This window comes from Diceros bicornis, unplaced genomic scaffold, assembly GCF_020826845.1.
Source record: "Diceros bicornis minor isolate mBicDic1 unplaced genomic scaffold, mDicBic1.mat.cur scaffold_73_ctg1, whole genome shotgun sequence".
Classification (NCBI taxonomy): Eukaryota; Metazoa; Chordata; class Mammalia; order Perissodactyla; family Rhinocerotidae; genus Diceros; species Diceros bicornis.
This window is the reverse complement of record NW_026691615.1, coordinates 2,755,732-2,779,582: the sequence shown is the minus strand read 5'-3', so window position 1 is coordinate 2,779,582 and position 23,851 is coordinate 2,755,732. Positions and strand designations below refer to the sequence as shown.

At 59.8% G+C, this 23,851-nt stretch overlaps 1 protein-coding gene across 1 annotated transcript in view; it reads right to left on the bottom strand.

Moving 5' to 3' along the window:
* Nucleotides 1-23,851, bottom strand: part of PTPRS (protein tyrosine phosphatase receptor type S) — a 92,230-nt gene that overhangs the window by 56,719 nt on the left and 11,660 nt on the right. The window contains exon 2 of the mRNA XM_058538054.1: nt 1,906-2,098. Within this exon, the coding sequence (XP_058394037.1) occupies nt 1,906-1,996 (91 nt within the window). The 5' untranslated portion in view covers nt 1,997-2,098. The remainder of the gene's footprint in view (nt 1-1,905; nt 2,099-23,851) is intronic.

Sequence of the window (23,851 nt, the reverse complement as noted above, 5' to 3'; positions counted from 1 at the left end):
CACCCGCTGAGCCAGCTCCCGCCACACGCCAGGTACTGCTATCCTTGGTCACACCCCATTGTCACCCCCCTCGACCAGCTCAGTCCCCTCCGCCCTGGTCCCTGCCTCCTGCCCTGGTCCCCCACAGTCCGTCCTCCCTGCAGCCCCCACCAGAGGGCGCCCATGAGCCCCTGAGTCAGGTCCTCCCTCCTCTGCCCACAGCCCTCCAGGGCTCCCCCTCCCTCAGGGGAGAAGCCCACATCCTCCCCACGGGCCCCCCAGGCCCCGCACGACCTGCCCCGTCCCCTCCCTGCCCTCCCTCCTCCCTCTCTCCCCCTCCTCCCTCTGCTCCAGCCACACGGGCTTCCTCGCTGTTCCTCCAACATGCCAGGCCTGGTCCTGCCCCAGGGCCTTTGCACGGGCTGTGCCCTCTGCCTGGCACACTCTTCCCCCAGACACCCCTGGGGTGCATCCTCAGCTCCTTTAGGTCTCTGCTCAGATGCCACTTCCTCACTGCGACCTTCTCTGATGCCCTCCCACCCATTTAAAACGCAGCCCCCAATCCTCCCCTCACACCCTCATCTGCTGTTCAACCCCCCACAGCGCCCAGGATGGCCCCCCACAGAGAATGACCTGGTCCCCGTGTCCCAGTGAGGCGGGGGGGGGGGAGACTTTGCATTAAATGAATGAAAGAAAAACTAACAATGCTTATCAGCCCCTTGGTTGGCTGTTCCCACTTCGGGGAACAGAACCCAGGAAGACGTGGGCCCTGGGGGGTGACCAGGCACACTGCGGCCCAGCCACGCCCGGCCACTGGGCCGACGCAGCCCAGGGTCAGATCTCAGCATGGCCACCTCCTGAGATCGCAGTGAAACCGCCCTGTGCCTCAGTTTCCCCATCTGTACAATGAGGACGATGATAACAGCCTCCGTCTCATCAGGCTGTGGAGGTCGATCTGAATGTTAGGCATTGACTAAAAAACAACATGAAAACAAGAAAAAGCACGAACGGATGAAGCAGGTGTGTATGTTCTCACCCAGAGGCAATAATTATCACACTGGGGTCACGTGAGAGTGTGGGCCTACTATGCGCCAAGCGGCATGCAGGGGCTTATCATGTGCCCTTGTCCCGAGAACGCAGGACGGGGGTGATGTTATGAATTTCATACAGTCACAGTGGAAAGAACACAGAGAGGTTGAATCACCAGCTCAAGGTCACACAGCAAGTTGGCACAAAGTCAGGATTTAAACGCAGCCCAGCTGCAGATCCCTAACGGCTGGCCTGACACTCTGTGTCCCCATGGGCCTGACTGAAGCCCCCTCTAGGCCCCTCGTGGTGAGGTGGGTCTTGGCGCTGGGCCCAGGACTGACCCTCTTCCTCTTCATGTTACTGCCAGAAATGCAGTCTTGCCCACCCCCGAACTACACCAACCTCTTTCTCCACCTCAAGGCCTTTCCATCAGCAAACTCCTACACACCCACAAAACCCCAGCTCCAATGCCCTCTCTCAAGAAGCCTCCCCGGCTCCACCTGGGAAGGTTTGGTTGCCTGTGTGTCTGCCATCCGGGTGCTGGTATTTCCACCTGCAGCAAGGGAAGGTCTTACTTCAAGTAAGTCCCTATCCCCTCTGAGCCTCAGTTTCTCTCCTTGGAAAATGTGGAAAGTAGTGGAACCCGCATGCTGGGTTTTGTGAGGCTGGAGGGAGATGAGACATCGTCATCATTACTGTTATTGCTTTTTAATACCATCATTATTATTTACATCTGAATCTCTCAGGACCCAGCGCACAGTAGGGGCCTCATTCATGGAGCACAGAGGCTCTGAGTGGCAAAACCAGGGCCCCCGGGGAGAAAGTGGGGACGTGTGTCCACGCACACACACGTACACACAAACCTAGACGCCCCCACACCCCGCACCAGGCTCTTACCTTCTGCCGCGCAGCTTCCGACCAGCAGGACCACGAGGAGGCCCACGGGACCAACCACGGACGCCACGCCGCAGCCCCGGGCAGGCGCCATGCTTGGCAGCGGCCCGCAACTTCCGACCTCCGCCCTGGAGGGGGACGGCCCCGCCGGTCCCTCACAGAGAGGACTCGAGCCGAGCGTCAGACGGGGCAGCGTCTGCAGAGACAACAGAGGGGCTCTGAGAGGGAAGGGAGCAATCCAGGGGGGCTTCACGGAGGTGGCGGGAAGATCACAGAGGGGCAGAGGAGGGTCCCGGGAGGCGGGGGAGGATCACGGGGTGACGACGGGGCAGAGAGACAGTGCCCATCACAGACTGAATGTCAGTGTCCCCCCAAATTCATACATTTAAATCTAACCCCTAATGTGATGGTATTCAGAGGCGGAGCCTTGGGGGTGACTAGATCATGAGGGCGAAGCCCCCATGAATGGGATTAGAGCCCCAAACCAGGATGGAGGACCAGCTCTAGAAATTGCTCTGAACATCCAATTTCCGCCCCTCGCAGGCGGGGCCTCCAGAAGGACGAGGCTTCAGCTAACACCGCCCCTTGGCCCTACAACCCAGCCCTGTTCAGCCACCAGGGAGATCTTCCCCCAAAACACACCAGCAATGCTCTAACGCCTCCCATGGCTCCCGTGGCCCCCAGAGGAAGCCACACCCGCTGACCCGGCCCCCTCCTCTACCACACGGCCTGAGCCCGGTCCCGCCTCCACGCCTTTGCCCCGGCTGTGCCCCTCTGCTAGGGATGCTGTTCCCCGCTCCTGCCTGACAGGCTGTCACTTCCTCCCGAAGCCCTCCCTGCCTTTGAAGGTCAAGACACCGCCTCCCCTCTCCACAGCCCACAGCCTCAGAAGTGACTAAGACCATCCTCCCCGGCGCTGACCCCAGTTTGCAAGTTAACTGTGAATGTTAATTTCTCAGTGTCTGTTTCTCCCACGAGAATCAACTCCTCTAGGGCAGGGCCCTCATCATGTGGACCAAACCCTGCGACGGCCCCCTCCCGGTCTCCGCTTTGACCAGAGCCAGGGCAGAGGGCCAGGAGGGGCAGGGAGAGGCGGAGGATGAGGCCTCGTGGCCGGGTCAGCCCCGCACCCACCCCCAGGCCGTGCCCTGGGTGGGTCCAGGCCGCGGCCACAGGGACGGATGCCACGTAATGATGGGGCAGCCCCTGTGATTCTGGCTCCCAAAATACCCGGCTGTGGTCACCTCGCCCAGCCCGAGCGGCCCCAGGGGAAGGCTGGGCTGGTGGTGGCTGGGTCACGGCCCGGGGTGGGGGTGGAAGGGGGGGGTAGGGAGACTCAAGCCGCATACAATCAGACCACGGACAGACAGATCAGACACCGAAAAGGATGCCTGCACACAGTCAGGCCACAGACAGATCCAGACACACAGTCAGGCCACAGACAGGTCCAGACATGCAGTCAGACCACAGACAGGGAGACCAGACACGGTCACAGCCACAGTCAGGCAACAGAGACGGGTCCACACGCACAGTCAGGCAAATAAAACTTGCACGTAGTCAGACCACAAACACAGACAGGCACAGAATCCGACCTCAGACACACACAGAGTCAGACAGAACACACACACAGGGGTTGTGGGCGGGCAGGCAATACACGTTCACGGCTGGGCTGCGGGAAAACAGAAATACGACGGACGCTGCACAGGCAGGAAAACCTAACACGGGGACCGCAGACTCAGATGTGTGCACACAGGCAGGCTACAGGGCCAGGCCACACAGTCGGCAGCCCACACGTGCAGCACCAGCCAGACAAGAGACACCGGCGTGCAAAGTCAGATTCCCCCTCGTCCACACACGCGTGCACAGACAGGCACGCACACAGTCAGACTACAGATACGCACTCGGACACAACCAGTCGGGGACCCAGCAGATGGGGAAACTGAGGTCCAGAGCGAGCCCCTCCCCTGTGCCCCCACAATGGGCCCTTTAAGAGCAAAAGTGGCTGATGGGGAAGGTAGAGGCCCCCCCACAGATGCACATCTGCTCGGCCACATCTGGAGAGGGGGCTCACCTGGACCACTTGGGTCAGCTGGGCAGGCCCTCTGGGGAAACTGAGGCAGAAGAGCGCGTGGGCAGCCCAGAAGGGCTCAAACCCACAGCTGCCTCCCCCATGCCCCACGCCCCCTGGGAACCAAGGGCAGCTGCCTTCCAAACAGGGCGACCCCTAATTACCCTCTGGCTCCCGCTGTGGCCTCGCTGGGCCCACGCCTTCTCAAAGTCTGTGCAGGATGGGGCTGATCCAGGCGCAGGCGGGACCCGGCCGTGAACTCCCAACTCCCCCAAACCAGCCACTCCAGCCTGCCAGGGGGAGGGGACACGGCACGGGGGGCTTTCAAGGCCCGGACGACTGAGCAGGAATGGGGGTGGGAGGCATCCGACAGACTCCGGGAGATAAGGGGCTGCCACCGCCCTGAAGATAGAAAGTCCCAGGGTCCCTCACGCCCCTGATTCTCCCTGGAGGGACTTGCTATGATGGAGGGGGGACCCTGCAAAGCCCATCACCCTCCCACCCACTCCCGCTTCCTGGAAGACCCCAGGTGTGGGGTCTTCTACAAGGGGCCAGGGGAGAATACAAAAAAACCCAGTCAGCTCTGCCTTCAAGATCTGTCCCGCATCCACTTCCTTATCCCCCCTCTGCCTCCACCCGGACCAACGCAGTCGCCTCCTGCCCTCGCCCCCCACAGCCTGTCCACCCCTCGAAGCCAGAGGGCACCCGTGAGCCCCTGAGTCAGGACCCCCTCCTCTGCCCACCGCCCTCCAGGGCTCCCCCTCCCTCGGGGGAGAAGCCACGTCCTTCCCAAGGCCCCCCAGGCCCTGCACGACCTGCCCCGTCCCCTCCCTGCCCTCCCTCCTCCCTCCAGCCACACAGGCCTCCTTACTGTTCCTCCAACACGCCAGGCCTGGTCCTGCCCCGGGGCCTTTGCATGGGCTGTGCCCTCCGCCTGGACCTCCCTGCCTCCAGATCTACTACTAATATGATTACTTGGCTGAGAATTAAAGGGTAAATGGGAATAGGAGGGAATGGGGTGTCTCTGCACATGCAACAGCATGAGGAAGGGCACGAAGCAGTACCTAGAGGTCCTAGGAGGGAGATGGGGAGAGATCAGGGCAGAGAGGCGGGTATGGACTGGAGCCACAGGGCAGCACGGAGCCCCAGGTGCTGAGCCAACCTCCCTGCGATCTCCTGCAGTAAAGAGCCTGGGCCAGCAGCCTGGCACTGTCAGAAAGGGAAACAGAGGCAGGCGCATCGGGGCTGCCCGACACAGCAATGCCCGAATTGCTGGAGGATGGCATGGCCGTTAAGAAGGGAACAGCCACCCATGGGAGTCGCAGGAAATAACCTGGGTGGCAGGTGAGGCTGCGCCGGAGGGTGGGGAGGAAGGGAGGGAGCGGCCTCCAGGCCTGAACCACAGGGCCCAGGGAGGGCCCCAGCCCCCCGCCCCCCACCGGCTGGGTCATCAGACGAGAGAGCTTCGTCTGGGCCAGACGCTGAGCTGTCCCCCGGTCGGAGGCAGGTGACGCGTTTCACAGATGAGGCTCTCAGGGGACCGGGGACTCGCCCAAGGCCCCCAGCTGGGTGGGACCTTGGGTTCAGGGCCCACGTTTAACGACTGTGTCTTTCTCTGGCCACTGTGTGATCTCAGACAGGTGGACGACCCTCTCTGGGCCCCGGAAACCCTGCTGAGAGGCCACTGGGGTCTCCCAGGCCTCAGTCACGGGGGACGAGTGGGCGCCCATTCCAGCCAGGCGCCGGGACGCGGGTCACACGATCCTAGAGCTGGCTTTGTGTCCCCACGCGAAGCTGGGAGCATAAAGGGGTGATTATAACCCAGGAGCGGGCAGCGCACGGCCTCTGTGTCAGCACGGGGCGGGGTCTCCTGAGGCCCGAGGACGCCCCACCATCTCCCTTCTGTGCCCAAACACGTTCCTGCTGCCTGGGACCCCTTTTCCAGGGCCTCGGAGTCCCTCGAGGGCGACCCGGACCTCCCTGGAGAGCTGTGTCCCCAAAGTGTCCCGCAGGTCTAAGCTGATGGGCTCAAAGTGGCTCCGGCCACACCTCTCTCCCTCTTGGGACCTCAGTGTTCCCCCATCAGGAAACGGGCTCAGGGCAGGGCCGGACTGGCCCTGCCACCTTCCCGGAATGGGCTAGGACTGGGGCCAAGGGACCTGCCTTTAAATGACTATCGATTTGCCTTGGGTGCTGTCCCCAAAGGTCCCCGAGCCAGGAGTGGACGGGCAGGGCGGATGGGGAGCCAGGCCCAGTCCCAGAGGGAGGAATCGGGAAGGCCAGCTGGGTGTTCCTCAAGGGCCAAGCCCTCTTAAAAGCTTCGTTCTGTTTGCCAGGAGAGGAAATTGAAGCTCAGAGAGGGAGAGCTGCACGTCGAGGGTCACCCAGCGTGGAGGGGTGGGGCTGGGCTAAGAGGTGAGGCCAGAGACCAGCTCTCGGAGCCCAGAGGCCACGCTCCCCGGGCGCCCAGGCTGCCAGCTCGCCCCTGCCAGCGTGTCCCTCACGGCGGCTTCACAGTGGAGCCTGAGATGCCAAGAGTGGTGTGCCCCTGCCCTGCTCACACCCGCTGGGGCTCCCACCGCCTCTGCTCGGTGTTCCGGGCCCTTTAGGATCCGACCCTGGGCTCCACGGTCACCACAGTCCCCAGATGCACGGGTGTGCCTCGGGTCTGGGCCTTTCCTAACGCGGGTCCCCCTACCAGGTACACTCCGCCCCAGCTGACTCACCTGTTGACATCCTTCAAGCCACAGCCAGAGATCTCCACTCCCCAGGCTGAGCCTTGACCCTCCTTGCACCCCGAGACCCTTCCTCAGCCCGCCCTGACCCCCCACCCTCAGGCTGGGAGCAGCTGCATCCAACTCTGATTCTCCTCTGCTCTACAACCCTCCATGGCTTCCATCAACATCCATGCACATCCAGACTCCTACCCTCAGTCTCCAGAACTGCCGACCCCACCCCCCTGCACCCCCAGGGCCCTGCTGCCCCACTGACGCCTCTACGCACTGCCCTCCGGCTCACAAGGGGTATCTGTACGTGCTGTTCCTTCCACCTGGCACACCCTTCCTCGTTCTCCACCAAACCTCAGCCTTCACACTCCCCTCCTCCAGGAAGCCCTCCTGGATGCCCCAGGCTGGATCGCAGCCCCCTGTGGGCTCCCTCAGCCCCCTGTGCATCTCCCATCACAGCTCTGCTCCCATCGTGGGCCTGTCATCCTCCAGGATGGGAGCCTTCTCCCTACCCCCAAAATATGGCAAGGCCCCTGCATATATTAGACGCCAACTGCATGCCTGATCCCACTTGGCACTCTACCCACATCATTCCTGTGGTCACGTGGATTTCAGAGGGGGAAACTGAGGCCAGAGGGAGACAACGCAGGCAGAGGAGGGCGATGCGGGCACGGCCTCCAGCTGCAACTTACCCACATCTGCTCTGAGGGTCTGCTTGAGCCTTAAGGTGGAGGTGAGGTTCAGCAAGGGGCAGGCAGGAGGGGGGGGCTGGGGCCCCTAGCCTGGAGTGGCAGGAAGCCCCTTAGGGGTCGCCCAAGACTCCCAGAAGCAATGCTGGGGAGCAGGACTCTGGAGGCAATGAGAGGGGGCTGAGGGTTTGCTAGGCCATACTGGGGACACAGAGGCACGAGCTTAGGGACCAGAGCGCAAAGTGGGGAGGTGGGAGCTGACACGCTTACCCGACCCCCCCAGTTACTTAAAGCTCTGATAAGGCACAGCGTCAGTCTGGGGTCCCCAGGCCCGAGGGGCGCAGGGACAAGCGGGGAGAGGGAAAGTTTGGGTGAGCTTTGGGGGATGGCTAAGAGCAGGGATCCCAGCCGCATACCCCTCACCCCACCCCACCCCTCCGCGGTCCGGTCCGGCGGAAGGATGCCGAAGCCCCTATCGGCGCGCCCCCGGGCTGGCAACCAGGGCTGCCCGACCTGGCTCCGCCCCCGGGAGCCGGGGGAGGCGGGCGGGCCGGGGGCCAGCGGGGGAGGGGACCCCGCGGAGCATAACGGTCCGGAGTTTTCCAAAGTGCGGGCGACCAGCCTGAATGGGGGGGCGCCAGGCCGCGGCGGGCTCGGGCGTCCCCGGAGGGCGGCTGGGCCAGGCCCGTGCGCGGCGCGGGTGGAGGGGATCGCGGGGGTCCCCCCTCCCGGGAGCCTGGAGGGGGCGACGAGGGGGACAAGGCGCAGCGCAGACGGGGCCTCGGGGTGGAAGAGGGTCCCGGGCGCACTCACCGCGCGGCTCGGAGATCGGGGCCCGGGCCCCGCTGCAGCCCGTTCCTCGGTGCGCCCGGAGCGCGGCGCGCAGCCGACTCGGGAGAGGCCGCGGCCCAGCGAGCTCGGCCCGGGGGCGGGGCCAGGGGCGGGGCGGCGGGGGGCGGGCCGGGGAGGGGGCTCCGGAGCCGGCCGGAAGCGGGGCGGGGGGACCCGTGCGGAGCCCCATCTGGGGCCCCTGGGACCCTTCTTAGGGGTCCTCCAAGGGGCGCACTGTGCCCCCCAACGTGCACATACATAAAGGGGCGCGCCAAGGCGCACGGCCCAAGACCCCCTCATTCGGAAGCCTGATCCCAGAGGGGGGCCCCCACTCTGCTCCCCCCTCCCTTGCAGCCGCCGATCGTGGCCATGGCAACGGATGAAGGGGCTGGATGCCGGACACAGCAGCAGAGGGCTCCCCAAACACGCCCAAACACAGGAGGTCGTTGAAGGGGCAGAAAGATCCCCTCCCAGCGCGGGTTGGCTGGCAGAGGCCGCGCCCCCTGCACACAGAGACCCAGGGGGTGGAGGAGGGGCGCGGGCACAGAGGCTTCCCCCCCCCCCCCGGGGAGTCCGGCAAGGGTCTGGGGGGGATGCACGGGGGCCAGGGTGGCAGAGGCCCCCCACCCTGGCCACACACCCTGAGGTGGGGGGCGGAGAGCACAGGGCCAGATTGGAAACAGATGGGGCCACCGTGCCAGGCCCGAGACACCCGATCCGGAGTGGGGGGGAGGGAGGAGGAGGGGCGGCCACACCCGGGCAGCCAATCGCGGCCGGCGCTGCTGCCTGGAGCGGGTTTGAAAACTCCACGGAGAGGCCGCGAAGGCGGAGGCCCAGCGGGTCCTGGGAGTTTGGGGAGGCCTCCGGGAGGGGCGGGACCCTGATGGAGACCCAGGGGCCCCCCATCTGCTCCCATCCCTGGCGAAATGCCTCTCTTCCCTGATTAGGGCTCGGCATGACTCCCACAGCCAGCATGTATGGAGCTCTTACTGTATACCAAACCCCCAAGTCCAAAGCGGGTCAGCGGAGGGAGAGAGAGGAATTTCTCCCCCAAAGTCAGGAAGAGGCAGGATTCGAACCCAGGTCTGGACCAGACGCTGAGCCCTTACCCACAATGCTGCGGGAGGCCTGGAGCCCGAACAGGACGGATCGCTACAGATTTACAGCCCCCACGGGGACACAGCAGTGCTGGAGACAGAGAGCCCGCCTTCTAGAAGCTCACCGAGGGGGGCAAAGGACACGGGCTCTGATGAGGGGCACAGGGGAGCCCCCGATAGGGTTCAGGGAGGATTCGCTTCCCACGGAGGCCCATCCGGGCTGCCTTGGCGGGTCCACTCCCCCCCTCTCCCCAGCACCCAACGCACCCTCCCTGGGTGATCTGTGCCTTTCTGGTTCTGTGCCTCGGTTTCCCCACTCTGCAAAACAGAGGGTACAATCCCACCTCCCCTGGTGTGGGGGAGGCCCGCGCTGGGGTCCTCCAAGCATGGGGCACACAGACTGCTCTGAAGGTCTGGGCGCAGACGCCCCACCTGCCCCTTCTCACGGGCACACACTCATCTCCCCTCCCCCCCATAGCCCTGACCCCACAGTAGGTGCTTCATGGGGGTGGGACCTCTGGCGCCCCAGCCCCACGTGGGGCACACAGTAGGTGCTCCAGGCCAACACAGGTGTGGAACCGAGCGGGGTCCCCTCCCCTGCACAGCAGAGCACACAGTGGACCCTCAGAAAACACCCCCAGGAGCACAGTGGGCGTCTGCTTCTATCTGCAGGCTGATGGCCCAGGCACGGGGCTCGTGCAGACCCGGGTTTAAATCCAGGCACAGCCCATGTGACCTCTGCACCTCTCTGGGCCTCAGTTTCCCCATCTGTGACATACACCAGGCACACAGCAGGCGCACAATGAATCCGCGTTGTCAGGACATCCAGGGCTGTGTGACCGGGCACAGAAATGCCTGTCTCTGGGTTGCCCGAGACCCAGGGGACGGTGGCTGAGGGCCTGCCACCCCATCCCCGGACGGGCCTGCCCCGTCTGGGCCTCATGCCCAAGTCTCCCTGGAGATGACCCCTTGCCCCCATGTGATGGAGGTGACCGCGGTGGACACAGCCACCCTGCGGTAGGGGTAGCGGAGATCTGAGTTAAAGAGGGGACTCAAGGATGTCTCCAGGGTTTTGGGCCTGAGCGTCGTGAAGGTTCGAGCTGCCACCTCTGGGAAGCCCTCCCTGACTGCTCCGCCCACCCAGTGCCCTTGACGGCTGACCCCGGGAGCCCTGAACGTTCCATCGCTATGTCCTCTGTCTACACCCAGGAGGCAGCTGCCCTTAGGGGGGAGTGTGGGGCTGGCTCACGTCAGCTCTTGCAGCTGGGACGTTTGGGGGTAATTTTTTTCAAAATAACTTTTCTTCTAATTATAAAATAGGCGCGTGCAGCAGAAAATTAGAGAAAATCAGCATAAAGAAGAAAATTAAAATGGCCCATCATCCACCCCTCTCCTGGAGGGAGACTGGGAGCATGTGGTCATTTTCATTCATTCATTCTCTCCACGAACATCTATTGAGCAGCGGCTGTGTGTCGGGCCGCTGGGGACACGGTGGTGGGCACAACAGAGCTGGCACCCCTGCCCTCAGGGGGCTCACGCACAAGCGGGGGTGACAGACACCCATAGAGAAAGAAACATCGTCAATAACGTAATGCTGGGCAGAGCCGAGAGATGCCTAAAATAAAATAAATAAAATAAAATAAAATGCACTATGAGGCTCTAGAAGCCTGGAAGGGTCTGGGGGGCCCCCTCAGAGGACATGGACGAAGTAAGCAAGTCAGACATACAAATACTTATGGGAACAGAGTTTCGGGCAGAAGGAACAGCAGGTACAAAGGTCCTGAGGTCGACTGCTTCCTTCGAGTCTTTCTCCTCTGTGTGCAAATGGGTACTTTTCGTTTTTAAGTGGGGATCACCATTATGAGACCATTTGCCAGTGTCCAGCCCATAGAGTTTAACTGGCCCACACTTGATCTCCATATAAACAGCACAGAGAGGGACATTCGGCTGAAGCTATGGCCTGTCGTCCCCCACAGGTAACTTTCAAGCAAAGGGTGACTCCACTGGAATGTTATCAAAACTTTGAAATCTGTCCTACGTGGATGCAGGCAAAACTGCCCCCTGGGGATGCCTGGGCAGGACCCCCACTACCACCCCTCCCCCAACCTGTCCCTCTTTCCTCACATTTGGGGCCAGAATCCCTGATAACTTCATTTAGGGGCAACCACCGAACTCCACACCCCTGGCTTCCAGAACAAAAGAGAAACTGGTTGGGTGGCTTCCTCCGTTCTCCAGGCTCCAGGGCTCCCCCGCCCCAGGTTACCCAATGGGCCCCTCCCCACCCAGCACAGCATTCGTGACCCGGAGCAGCGAGTGAGCGTGTGCCGACCGGCCAGGAGCCCGCCTCGCCCACACTCACATCACGGTCCTGGCGCCACGTCTGCCTGCCAGCCGCACCGCAGCGGGCACGCTGCCCACCACGGGCACACCTCACCCAGGTCCTTGTCTGCCTTTCTCACCTGTCAGTTCCCCCAGGCCCGGCTACCATCCCTCCTTCTGGATGAGTCCAGGATGCCTTCAGGTGTGGCTGGATCCAGCAAACCTGCTCTTCCCATGTCCCCGCCTTCTCCATCCCTCCAGTGGCTAGAATCTGGGGGCCAGCCCTGACTCCTCTTCTTCCCTCACCCCCTCATGCTGCTGGTCTGGAAATACTCTCAAGTTTCCCTCCTAAATTTCTCATGAATTTGTCCATCTTTCTCCATGTACCCTTCCCACCCTCTCTAGCCCCCATCATTGTCCGTCTCGACCAACACAGTCACCTCCGCCCTGGTCCCCTGGCTCCCGTCTTCACTCCCCACAGTCTGTCCTCCCCACAGCAGTCAGAGGGCACCTGTGAAGACAGGGCAGAGGTCGGCAGGCACCACCTGCAGCCACAAGTCCACACAGCTGGCATTTGAACCTGAGTCCACCTGGCTTACAACCCAGGCACCCTCCCGGGGCTGCTGCTCCAAGGGCAGAAATTTATAAAAAGTGGCCCGACCACAAACAGACTCAGTTTCACAGCCGGGGCCAACAGGCTGACTCAGCGAGAAGTGGGGGGCAGAAGGAGGGGTGGTCCCCTGCCGGGCCCGCCACCATCTTGCACCTTGAACCAGCTGTGCCTGCTTGAGTGGTTCTGGATGCATCCTCTGCAAGATGCCTCTGCGCTCACCAGGTCCCCAGGGAGGACGCGTGTGCCATTCTCCAAAAATCTCCCCTCCTTGCTCACGACTTCCGCCACCTCCCAAGATCCCTCATTAAATCTTTCACCCAACTGGCTGGTGCCTTTTAAACTCATTTACTTTAAAAGTAACTCAACCAGCACGTGGGGCTCTAAGGGCAGAAACTTGAAAGTCACCAGAAAAATGGTTACAATGAAAATCTGTATCGAGTTCTTCCAGAAGCTTGAAAGTCACCAGAAAAATGGTTACAATGGAAATCTGTTTTGAGTGCTTTCCTGTCCCCTGGATACTGTTGCTAAAGCCAGGGGCCCAGCGGATTTGGTTACAAAGAGATCGGCAGGTGTTGGTGTTAGGATCACTCTCCCCAACCGGTTCCCAAAGAAAAGCAGAGTCGGCGCCGGGCTGGGCGGGTCTGTGCTGCCGGACCCTCCTCCACGGCTCACCCCCAAAACAGCCTCGTCCTGGGGGCAGGTCCCCCACCTCAGAAGTCACAGCCCACAGGAGGTGGGAGGGTCTCTGTCCCCGTGGGGCTATGTGGCCCTGACAAACCCTTGTCACTGTCTGGGCCTCAGTTTCCCTACCTGTGCACAGAGCGGGATCGGCTATTGGGTGCCTGGGGTTGATTTTTGTGGGTTTGAGGCCTTTGAGGATCAGGGAAACTGAGGCACAAGCCAGAGAGGTCCTCGAGGCAGGGCTTGGTGGAGCCCCTGACCTACTTCCCTCATGAGGGTGGGACCCGGTTTACCCCGTGCCAGGCGCTATTCTGAGTTCTGGGGACACAGCGGGGACCAAGGCAGACAACCTCCCAGGGCTTCTCTTCTGGGGAGGGTGACAGACGAAGGCAGCCATGCAAATGTGAGGGAGAGGAACGTGGTCTCGGCAGAGGGCACAGCATGTGCAAAGGGCCTGAGGTGGGAATGAACATGCTAAATTCTAGGGAAAGAGAGGGGGCCACTGTAGCTGGGAGATGGAATTTTAGGAGTAAGAGGGGGGCGTGTCATTTGAGGAATGAGCATATTCGAGTCACAAACAACCATCACACACCTGTAACAATTTTCCTTTTACACACATCCTGCATTTATAGAGCACCTACTGTATACCAGGCTCCAGCCTGAGCGCTAGGGATACAGGATGACCCACGCAGCCCCAGCCCAGCCTCAGGGAGTTCACAGGCCTGTGGCGGAGGCAGACATGGGCTCTGGCAGTTAAAGATCAGAGCCGTGATGGGGGAAGCCTCTGGCACAGGGGCAGGGCGGGCTTCCAGGAGGAGGTGATATCTAAGATACGAAAGAAGAGGAGAGACCAGGACAGGAAACCTAAGTAGCACTGGACCAGATGGAAGAGGTGGGAACAGGGCGACCAGGGGGGCTGCTGAGGGGGGAGGAACGGCAGGGCTGGCTGCTGTGTGAGCTCAGGTGTGGGTACGACCTCTCTGGGCAGCTCCCCAAGCTTTCAAGTCCTGGGTGACCAGGAGAAGGTGACATCATTGGACAGTGGTTTGGGTCTGGACCCAACCCCGCCTCCCCCATGACCTAAAAACGCTCATAAAGCACTTAGCATGGGCAGAGCACGCAGAACGGATCCAGTACACAGTAGGTGCTCAGTGAGTGCACCGGGTATTATTCTTGGCTCTTCCTGTGGGCCAGGCATACACGAAGCAGCTCACTGAATCCCCTCAAAGACTGGTATTATTACCACCCCCCACTTTTCAGTTGGGGAAACTGAGGCACAGAGTTGGGCCCAAATTCTCACCACTCACGAGTGGTGGAGTTGGGGCCTGAACCCAAGTGGCTTCTCAGCTCCTCCCCCACCACGCATCCGGGCCTCAGTTTCCCCTCCCCAGCCCTCGCCCTCCTGCCTCCCCTGGAGGTCACACGGTCCCGGAATTCACAGCCACTCACGCCCAGCCCGTCTGTGACTCGGCCGTCTGCACGTGGGCAGGAGCTGGCGGCCACTTGGAGGCACAAGGAGGGACCACTGCCTCCCACATGTATTAATTATTATTATTAATTATTAATTATTCCCCACAGCTGCCCGCTGCTCATTGGGAGCCGTGATGGAGGGGGCACAGGCACAGACAATGACAGTGACTTGGGCTCAGCAATTGTCCCAGGAGGCCTTTGCACCCTCTGTCCCTCCGCCAGGGATGCTCTTCCCCCGAAACCCGCCTGGCTCCCTCCTTCCCCACCTCTGTTCCATTGTCACCTTTTCCATGAGGCCTTCCAGGATTCCTAGTGAAAAATTTGCCTCCCACTCCGGGCCCTCATTCCTCTTCTCTGAATTTTTTCCCTGGAGCAACGTACCCCCCTCTGACATCTGACGTGTGTTTTTGCTTCTGTGCTGTTCATTCTCCACCTCCCCAACTGGAGTGCTGGCTGCCAAGAGGGCAGGGAATCGGTTCTTTCCAATTCCTCCCGCCTGGAGCAGGGGCAGCTCGCACACAGTCGATGCAAGCGTTTGCGGAAGGCAGCGAGGAAGGGACAGTCCCTCTGATCTGCCCCCGGAAGCAACCTCTGTTGTGGGCTGGCGTCAATCTTTGCGGTATCTTTCCCTGGCACTTACAGACCAAGCTGACACTACAACACAGGGTGATTTTTTTTTTAAGCGAAATTGTATCATCCTGTTTGTATCATTTCCCAACTTGCATGTTTTCCACAAACATTGTATCCACGGAGCACACACATTCCCAGGTTCTTTACCTGCTGTATAATCTTCCATGACAAGGCTGTGCCTGTTTATTAAAATCCCCTGTTGTTGGACACTTAGGTTGGCTCTGGTTTTTCTCAATTGCAACCGACACTACAGTGAATCTCCGCTTCCACATCTCCCAGGCCCTTGGGGAAGCTTTTCTCTCTCTCTTGATGCTGGAGGTGGGCAGGAAGGTGGTATTTGCACATTCCCTTCAGGCCTGCTAACACCACCTCTACGAATTTATGTGATGGACACATTCCTGTGAAATGGTACATGTAGCAAGTCCTCGGAGCAAAAGACTGAAAGCAACCTAAGTGCCCATCACTGGGGGATCAGTTAAATATATAAAACACAGTACAAGGAACCAAATAATGCCACAAAACATTAGCATCTCTTAGTACTAGGAGATTAGCAACACAGCTGCGAAAAGGAATGGGGAAGCCAGATGAACAATTATGAAATTACTTCTCAGATACTATATTTCTAAGTGGGGAAAAAACACACCAAGGTGCAGAACAGCATTTAAAAGATGCTACCATTTGGTGAAACAAAGGAATAGAAATTTACCCGCCTACTGAATGTCACCAAAGATCTCCAGATAACCATACGGTGCAAAACGGTAGCCCTGAGCCACACAGGGCTGTTGACATTTAAATAGAAGAAAATTAAAAATTCAAGTCCTCAGATGCACGAGCCAAATGTTCAGCAGCACACGTGGCTAGTGGCTAGTTTACTAGAAAGTGTAGGTAGAGAATATTTCTATCATTGCACAAAAGTTCTCCTGGACGGCGCTGACATAGAGCAGGGGCCGCAAACTCCAACCCGGGGGCCGAATCCGGCCCCCCGGCTGTTTGTGTAAATAAAGCTTTATTGGCACACGGCCACGCCCATTCATTCACGTATCGTCTCGGCCGCTTTCGCGCTACAGTGGCCGAGTTAAGTAGTATCGACAGAGATGGTACAGCCACAGGCCTGAAAAGATTTACTGTCTGGCCCTTTACAGAAAAACACCGACCCCTGTCCTACAAAGAGGCTGGTGGCTGCTTCCAGAAAAAGAGGGGAGGGGAATCGAGGATCTGGGGGGGCGGCAGAGAGACCCTCCGCTGTGCGTTCTTCTGTCCATCACGTCCTCAGTTGTGTCCCACACGTATGCGCTATCCGGCCAGAAAAATAAATTAAAAATAAGAGATATTGCAGAGTGGCCATGCTGCTGCATCAGAGGGCCTGGTCCCCCCGCCGTCCCACTGTGGATATTCCCACGCTGCAGACGTCTTTGCCAAGCGGATGGGGCAAGAAATGGTACCTCATTGTTTTAATTTGCATCTTGTGGGCAAGAGATAGGGAATCTTAAAATATGGATACATGCTGGCCTTTTCATCCACCACCCCCAGACGCTGAACCGCGTCCCTCTCAGTCACCGCCGTGTCCCCAGCCCCCCGCGTGGGGCCAAGCAAACAGCTGGACCCCAATAAATGTGTGTTGAGTGGATGGAGGAAAGACTGAGGGAAATGGGCCCCGGGGCTGGGGCTGCATTACAAGGCCTGGGACGTTGGGGACGGCGGGGGGCATCAAATGCCAGGCCAAGCTTCTCCGAGGCGGTCTCCCCGATGGACACGGGGTGGCCTGGCTCCCGAGCAGGCCAGACATGCGGCCCCTGGGGCAGGAGCCTGTAGACATCCTTCCTGGGGGCCGTGCTCACAGCAGGGGGGCCACGCAGGGTGGGTGGCGGTCCCTTGGCTGCGGGGATGGGGGGGAGCCCGGGCTCCAGGCCGGAGAGAGGTTACACAGTCATCAGAATCTGACACAAAAGCCCCACAGCCGCCCGTCCTCCCGGCTCTGGCTTTTATGCTAATCGGGGATGAATTACCCACAATGCCCAGCCAAGCGCAAGTGGTTCTTGGCCCCGATCCTAAACTAATTTTTACATGTTCGTGTGTATATAATTTCACTCCCTCCCTCCCGTTCCCCTTCCATCATGAGTGGCAGCCTGGGGGAGCGGGGAGGCAGGGGCAGAGGGAACCCCGGGTGAACGCGGGGGCTCCTCACCAAGACCCCCTTGGCCCTCCAGCCCCCTGGCACCGGGCCCTGGGCCCGGAGCGCGTGGAGGCGGGAGGTGAGGCTGGAGCTGGAGCCAAGGGGAGCCTGGAAACCACCAAGAGCTGCAGCTGGCAGCCCCACAGTCAAGGGAGAGCAGCAAGGTGGGCCCACGTGCTGTGTGGCCCGGGGCAGGTGCCTTAACCTCTCTGGGCTTCAGCCTCCTGGGACCTGCAAACCAGGCCCCCTCCATGTCCGGGGCCTCTGGTGAATCTCGAATTTCTGCCCCAGGAGCCCCGGTCCAACCCCTATTGTGTCCTAAGTGCTTTGTACATATTAACTCATTTCACTGCCTTGAGTCGTCATCTCCACTATTCAGACGGGGAAACTGAGGCTGAGCAAGGGAGGTGCCTTGCCCAGGGCCATGCACAGGATACAGGCCCCAGGTCACACCCACGGGCTAACCTAGGAGCCACGGCCTCCAGGAGGCCGGCTTGGACACCTCCAGAGAGAAGCAGCCCCACTGCCATCTGGAAACCGTGGCGGGTGGCCTGTTCCATGGGGGTCCCCACGCCCGGCCCTCCTATCCTGGCAGATGCTCAGGGCAGTGATCCAGGCGTCGGCCTTGATTCTTCTCAACCGCATCCTGTACCCACTGCTTGGCCAACCCACCCACTTCTCCCCGCTCCTCTGCCTCCACCTGGTCCAGCCCCACCATGGCTCACCTGGACCAGGCCCTGCACGACCTGCCCCGCCCCCTCCCTGCCCTCCCTCCTCCCTCTCTCCCCCTCACTCCCTGTGCTCCAGCCACACGGGCTCCTTGCTGTTCCTCCCACACGCCACGGCCAGTCCTGCCCCAGGGCCTTTGCACGGGTGGTGCCTTCTGCCAGGAACCCTCTTCCCCCACATCTCCACATAGTTCATTCTCTCAACTCCTGCTGGTCTTTACTGAAAAGTCACCTCCTCGGAGAGGCCTGCCTTGATTTCATGGCTAAAACAGCCCCTCCCTCTCACCTACCGCTTTCCCGGGCTTCATTTTTCTTAAAGGCATGGCATCCAGTAGGCACCTAATAAATATTCAATCTATCTATTGGTGTATTGTCCTCCCTGCTTCCCTCCACAGAGTGGGGCTCTTTCCTCCATCTTCTTCACCACCCTGTTCCCAGCACCTGGATTAAGGCCCAGCACACAGTAGGCACTCAAGAAATATCCAGTGATAAATCTCTAGACGCCCAGCAGGGTCTCAGGCCCAGAAAAGGCACTATGATTGTTTTCTCAATACTAGGAACCTTTTCTCGGGGCCCAAAAGAAAATTTTAGATCTGAAACCACCCCCTGGGCCCGGGCGTGGCGGGGCGGCTCCTGTAACCGGCCCAGTGGGTGCAGCCAAAGAAAAGAAAAACATTCCTGCCCCATAAAGCTGTCACAGGGAAGCCCACGTGCGCTCACTCACTCGCTGGCGGCTGGAGCAGAGACTATAGACATTCTCTGTAGGGTGACTGGGCGAGCCCCAGCGAATGCTAAAATGTGCGTCCCACGGGGATCCTCACACTCATGCTTGGAGCTTGTGTGTGAACAAATGCCGTGGCCCATCTCGTGGGAGAGCAAAAGAGAGAGATGAATGGGCACGACTGTCAGGAGGGGGCTGGGGATGCCGATGGCATATTACGCAGCCCAGAAAAAGGAGGTGATGGCTCTGTACGTACGAGCTGTTAGTGAACAAGCGTGACGTGAAACAGTGGGCGTAAAATGTGTGGAAAAGGGGAGCAGAGGACAACAGACCTATATTTGCTCACGCTAAAAGGGTTATCGCGATAATAACGATAATTGCTAATATTTTAAGAGCGTGTATTGTGTGCCAGGCTCTGTTCAAAGTTACTACACTTAATATCTCACCTAATTCTCTCCAGTTTACAGAAGAGAAAACTGAGTCTCAGAGAGGTCAGGCCACTTGCTCAAGGGCACACAGCTCAGAGGCGGCAGAGGGGGATATGTGGTGACAAAGCCCGCTAGTAGCCAATCGCAAGGCCTGGTACACAGCCGGTGCCCAATAAATGCAGATGCCCAATAAATGCCATGGAGAGGCCCAAGGGCGAAGGGAGCAGAGGCAGGGCTGTGCCCGGGTGGAGACGGACAGTTATCGAGCAGCCAGACAATGCCTGCCGGGGAGGAGGGCGAGGGCTGGAGCAATCGATGCAAACACGTAGGAAATCGGGCATTGGGAGTGAGGCGGCTGGCTCGGAGGAGGACAATTGGCTGCCAGTCTCACTTCCTCTGTGACAGAGACGGGCAGGCCTGGCCGGCGCCCACGGTGGGCATGGAGCCAGGGTCGGCGGGGACCTCCCCACCTGTCGCCCGTGATGTGTTCATCAAGAATGAGGGGCAAGTCATAACCGTGCGGGTGGGTGGCGGAGGGGGCGTGAGTGGGCACTTCTTGGGTGGGGCGGGGAGGGCCTGGCCCATGGTCAATGTGGCCCCTGGCACCTGTTCTCTTTGCCTGCCTCGGTTGGACCAACTCACCATTCCACCTGCGTTTACAGAGACCGTACGGTGTGGGGTCCAAGACCACGGCTTTGACGTGAGTTTGGTCCCAGGCTCTGCTCTGTGCTCACTGCGTGACCTTAAGCAAGTCATTTCCTTTCCATGAACCTCAGTTCCCCCGACTCTAAAATGGAGTTATCACCTCCCGGCCTGGGACAACTTTCTCAAGCCTGGATTTTAGATTCAGAGCAAACCGAGTCTGAATTGTGGCTTAACCTCCTCCTGGCCGTGTGACCTCAGGCAAGTGATTTAAGCAGTCTGGGTCTGCTTTTCTTCATCCGTTAAAGGCTCCTTGTTTGAGCCCCTGGATCAAGCCAGGCCTGAAGCTGGTATATTCTAAAAATCCGCCTTCTCAGTTACAAGAGCCAAGCAATTCATCTGCTTTTGACTAAAGTCAATTTGATTTGGGTTTCTCCTCCTTTTGAGCTACAGGCCCACTGTGCACCCGAGGATGGAGCCTCACTGTAACAGGGCAGGGAGCTGAGGGCATGAAACAGACAACTTGTTGAAGGACTGCAGACAGACCCAAACCTCCGGGTCTCAAGTCATTCAAAACACAGTCGCCAGAAAGCAACACCTCACCCACATGGCATCATCCAGATCTGAGATTGAGGGGGGCACCCATTTACTGAGCACTTACAATGTGCTAGGCCCAGGGCAAGATGTGAGATTAATGTACCTACCTCACATTGAGGGCTCACAGCGACTTTGTGCAGGAGGTCTGCCCATGCTGTTCCATATGCCTGGAACACCCTTCCCTCCCCTCTCTGGCCAGTTCACTCCTCCTCGACCTCCGCATCTTAGATCAGTCACCACTGCCTCCAGGAAGCCTTCCCTGACCTCCCCTCCCATTGTTCACTCTTGGAGCCTCTCATCCTCCCTTCCCCTTTGTCGTCCAGGTTCAAGGTCTGGCAATTTCTACATTTCATGGAGTTTAAGATACGATGTTATTTTGTGTATCAATAAGAGAGAAAAAAACGCTGTCAATTAAGTCGGACGGGACTTCTTTATCAGAGAGAATTATCAGTTGACAGACTTCTTTGGACACAGATTTTGATCCCTTTTCTCTCCTGAACGAGACACACAAATAGCAAGTGTAAGTAAAAGATACGGTTGAACTTTTCCTAAAACTCCTCTGTGCTCTGATCCCAGCTCTTCCGAATCGCTTTTCACCCCAGACTTGCTGATTTGGGGGTTTTGCACACGGCACCGGTCCCCGTGCTGCCAGCCCTCGGGAACCCCGCGTCTCCCACGGTGGCTTCCCCGGGATTTCCCTCCGAGCTGCCGACGCCCACTCAGACGGAGCCACAGAAGGTACCCACGGTGGCTGGGGCTCCCGCCCACCCTCGCATGGCCCGAGCACTGTGGTTTGTTGACTGACACTTTGGGAGCTACGGTGCTCAAGGCAGGAATGACCGCTCTGCCTACAACTGCCTGGTACACAGCAGGCGCTCAAAAAGTATTACTGGGATGAAAGAGAAAAGTAGTTGAGTCTGATTTCACAGGAAATGAGAGTTCAGAGAGGTTGGGCAACAGCCACAAAGTCACACAGCCAAGCAAGAGGCGAGGGCAGAATTGCAATCCAGGTCTAACGGAATCCCCAGCTTTCCACTGGTCCACACGGGTGACAGCACTTACGATGTATTTTCCTAAAACAGGGCGGGGCGGGGACCCCGGCCAACATCTTGACTAAGAGAATCCAAAGTCACGTGAGCCTTTAAATGCACGTGGTCATTCTATAAATTAGGAAGAAGTGATGGCCGCTAAGTGCTTGGGGAGCAAGCTGTAGCCCGGTCAGGCCCAGCAGAGGGTCAGCCCTCCTGGCTACCCCGCCACCATGCAACACCCAGCTGTGTGACGCTGGGCAGGTGACTTGACCTCTCTGTGCCTCAGTTTCCCCTCATCTGTAAAGTGGGCATAGAGTCCCTCCTCCCTCACAGAGCTACTGCGAAGATTAAACCCACGAAAGCGCAGGAAACGTCTGCCGTCAGATCCACCCCAAATCCGCCCACTTCTCCCTCCTCTGTCTCCACTGGGTCCAGCCCCATCATCACCCACTTGGACCAGCTCCGTCCCCTCCGCCCTGGTCCCCGGCTCCTGCCCTCACCCCCACAGTCTGTCCTCCCCGCAGCCCCACCAGAGGGCGCCCGTGAGCCCCTGAGTCAGGTCCCCCCTCTGCCCACAGCCCCCAGGGCTCCCCCTCCCTCAGGGGAGAAACCCACGTCCTCCCCGCGGCCCCCCAGGCCCCGCACGACCTGCCCCGTCCCCTCCCCGCCCTCCCTCCTCCCTCTCTCCCCCTCGCTCCCTCTGCTCCAGCCACACGGGCTCCTCGTTGCTCCTCCAAAATGCAAGGCACGGTCCTGCCCCAGGGCCTTTGCATGGGCTGTGCCCTCTGCCTGGAACCCCTTCCCCCACATATCCACTCAGTTCCCTCCCTCACCTCCATCAGATCTTTACTCAAACTGTCACCTCCTCACTGAAGCCGTCCCTACAACCCCATTTAAAACAACAACCCTCATCCCTCCAGTCCCTTCTCCTGTGCGGCTTTCTCTTCTCACCACTTACCATGACGCGTATTTTGCTCACTGTCTCTCCCCATCAGAACGTGACCCCACAGAGGCACGCACTTCCTCCCCTGCCGGGTCCCAGCACAGAGCCCGGCACACAGTAAGTGTCCCAGAAAGTCACCGGATGACCGAGGGCACAGAGGCGGGGGAAGCCGCGGCTGCTGCCCGACCAGGGCTGGCGGCGGAAGCGTCCACGCCCCCTCCGGCGGGGCCCTTCCTGTCCCCACTTCTGAGCCATCCCTGGACTCTGCCCTCTGCCCCCTCCCTGAGCCTCTGGCCCCGGCCGGAGCCGACACCTGCTGAGCGACCGCAGGAAGCAGGGGCGGCCGCCTTGCCTGTGGCCTGGCCGGGCATGTCCCTCCGGGCAGCTTAATCCCGGCCCTGGTGGGAGGGGGACCCAGACGTGGAGCCAGGACCTCCAAGCCAAACAAACAGATTGACTCGAGAAGCGTCCATCTCGCTGGTCCCGGGAAGAGGCAGATAAACACGGAGCCAACAAATGTGTGATTATTTACGAGCGCCCTGTCGCCCAGCCCGGCTTGAAGAGCTTTCCCTGCGAGGACGGTGACCTCACCGTCCTATTTCACAGACACGGACACCGAGGCTCCGAGAAGTCCCACCTTTTGACCAAGCCCCCAAGTGTCCCTTTTCCAGAAGGGTAAACTGAGGCTCAGGGACGTTACCCCACGCACCCAAGGTCACACAGCCAGCAAGAGGCAGCGCTGGGCCTCGAACCCAGGGCTTCCCCGCCAGACTGGGAACCGTGGGCCACGCAGTCCCCCCTGAGCTGGCCTGAGCCTGCAGCGGACGCTCTGGGCTCTGCAGACCAGACACCCCGATGGAGGGTCCACAGGGAGACGCAGCGACACCTAAATGGGGGGTGTCGGAGATGGGGAAGCAGCCCTGGGGGCGGCTAGGCTTCTTCAGGCGTGAAAGGGGGGGCCACCTAACACCAACTGCATTTTTACAAACCCCACAGCAATAAGGAGGCTGGCCTGGCAGCTCGGCGTCACGGCCGTGGGCAGGCAGAGGCCCCGGAACGCGGGGACGCCGCTATTTTAAAGGGGCTATTTTTGGAGGCCGAGGTGAGAACACGGGGGCGGGAGGAAGGATCGGGAGCAGCCGAGGGGACGACTCTGGCCGCCTGGACTGGCCGACTGAGCGGGGAAGAAAGGGGAGAACTCAAGAGCCACCAGCCAGGGTCTCAGAGCGGCATTTCTTCCCCTGTAACTGGAGATCTGTTTATGCAAAACGTACGCCTGGGGCCCTACTGTGCGCAGCAGCTGCGGCGGGCACAAGACGGGCAGAATCGCCTCCCCCGGGGAGGCCCAGCCGGAGCGGAGGCCGATGAGAAGTCAGATGCACACAACACGGACACGGCGACAAGTGCTTCGCATAAAAGCAGAGCAGGAAAGGGAAAGACGGGGAGCCGGGCGCAGAGGCGAATTTTGCAAATCATTGTTTTGCACTATAATAATTTGCCGATCATAATTATTTGCAAATAATCTTTTTGCAGATCTTAACAGGGAGGTCAGGGGAAGCAAC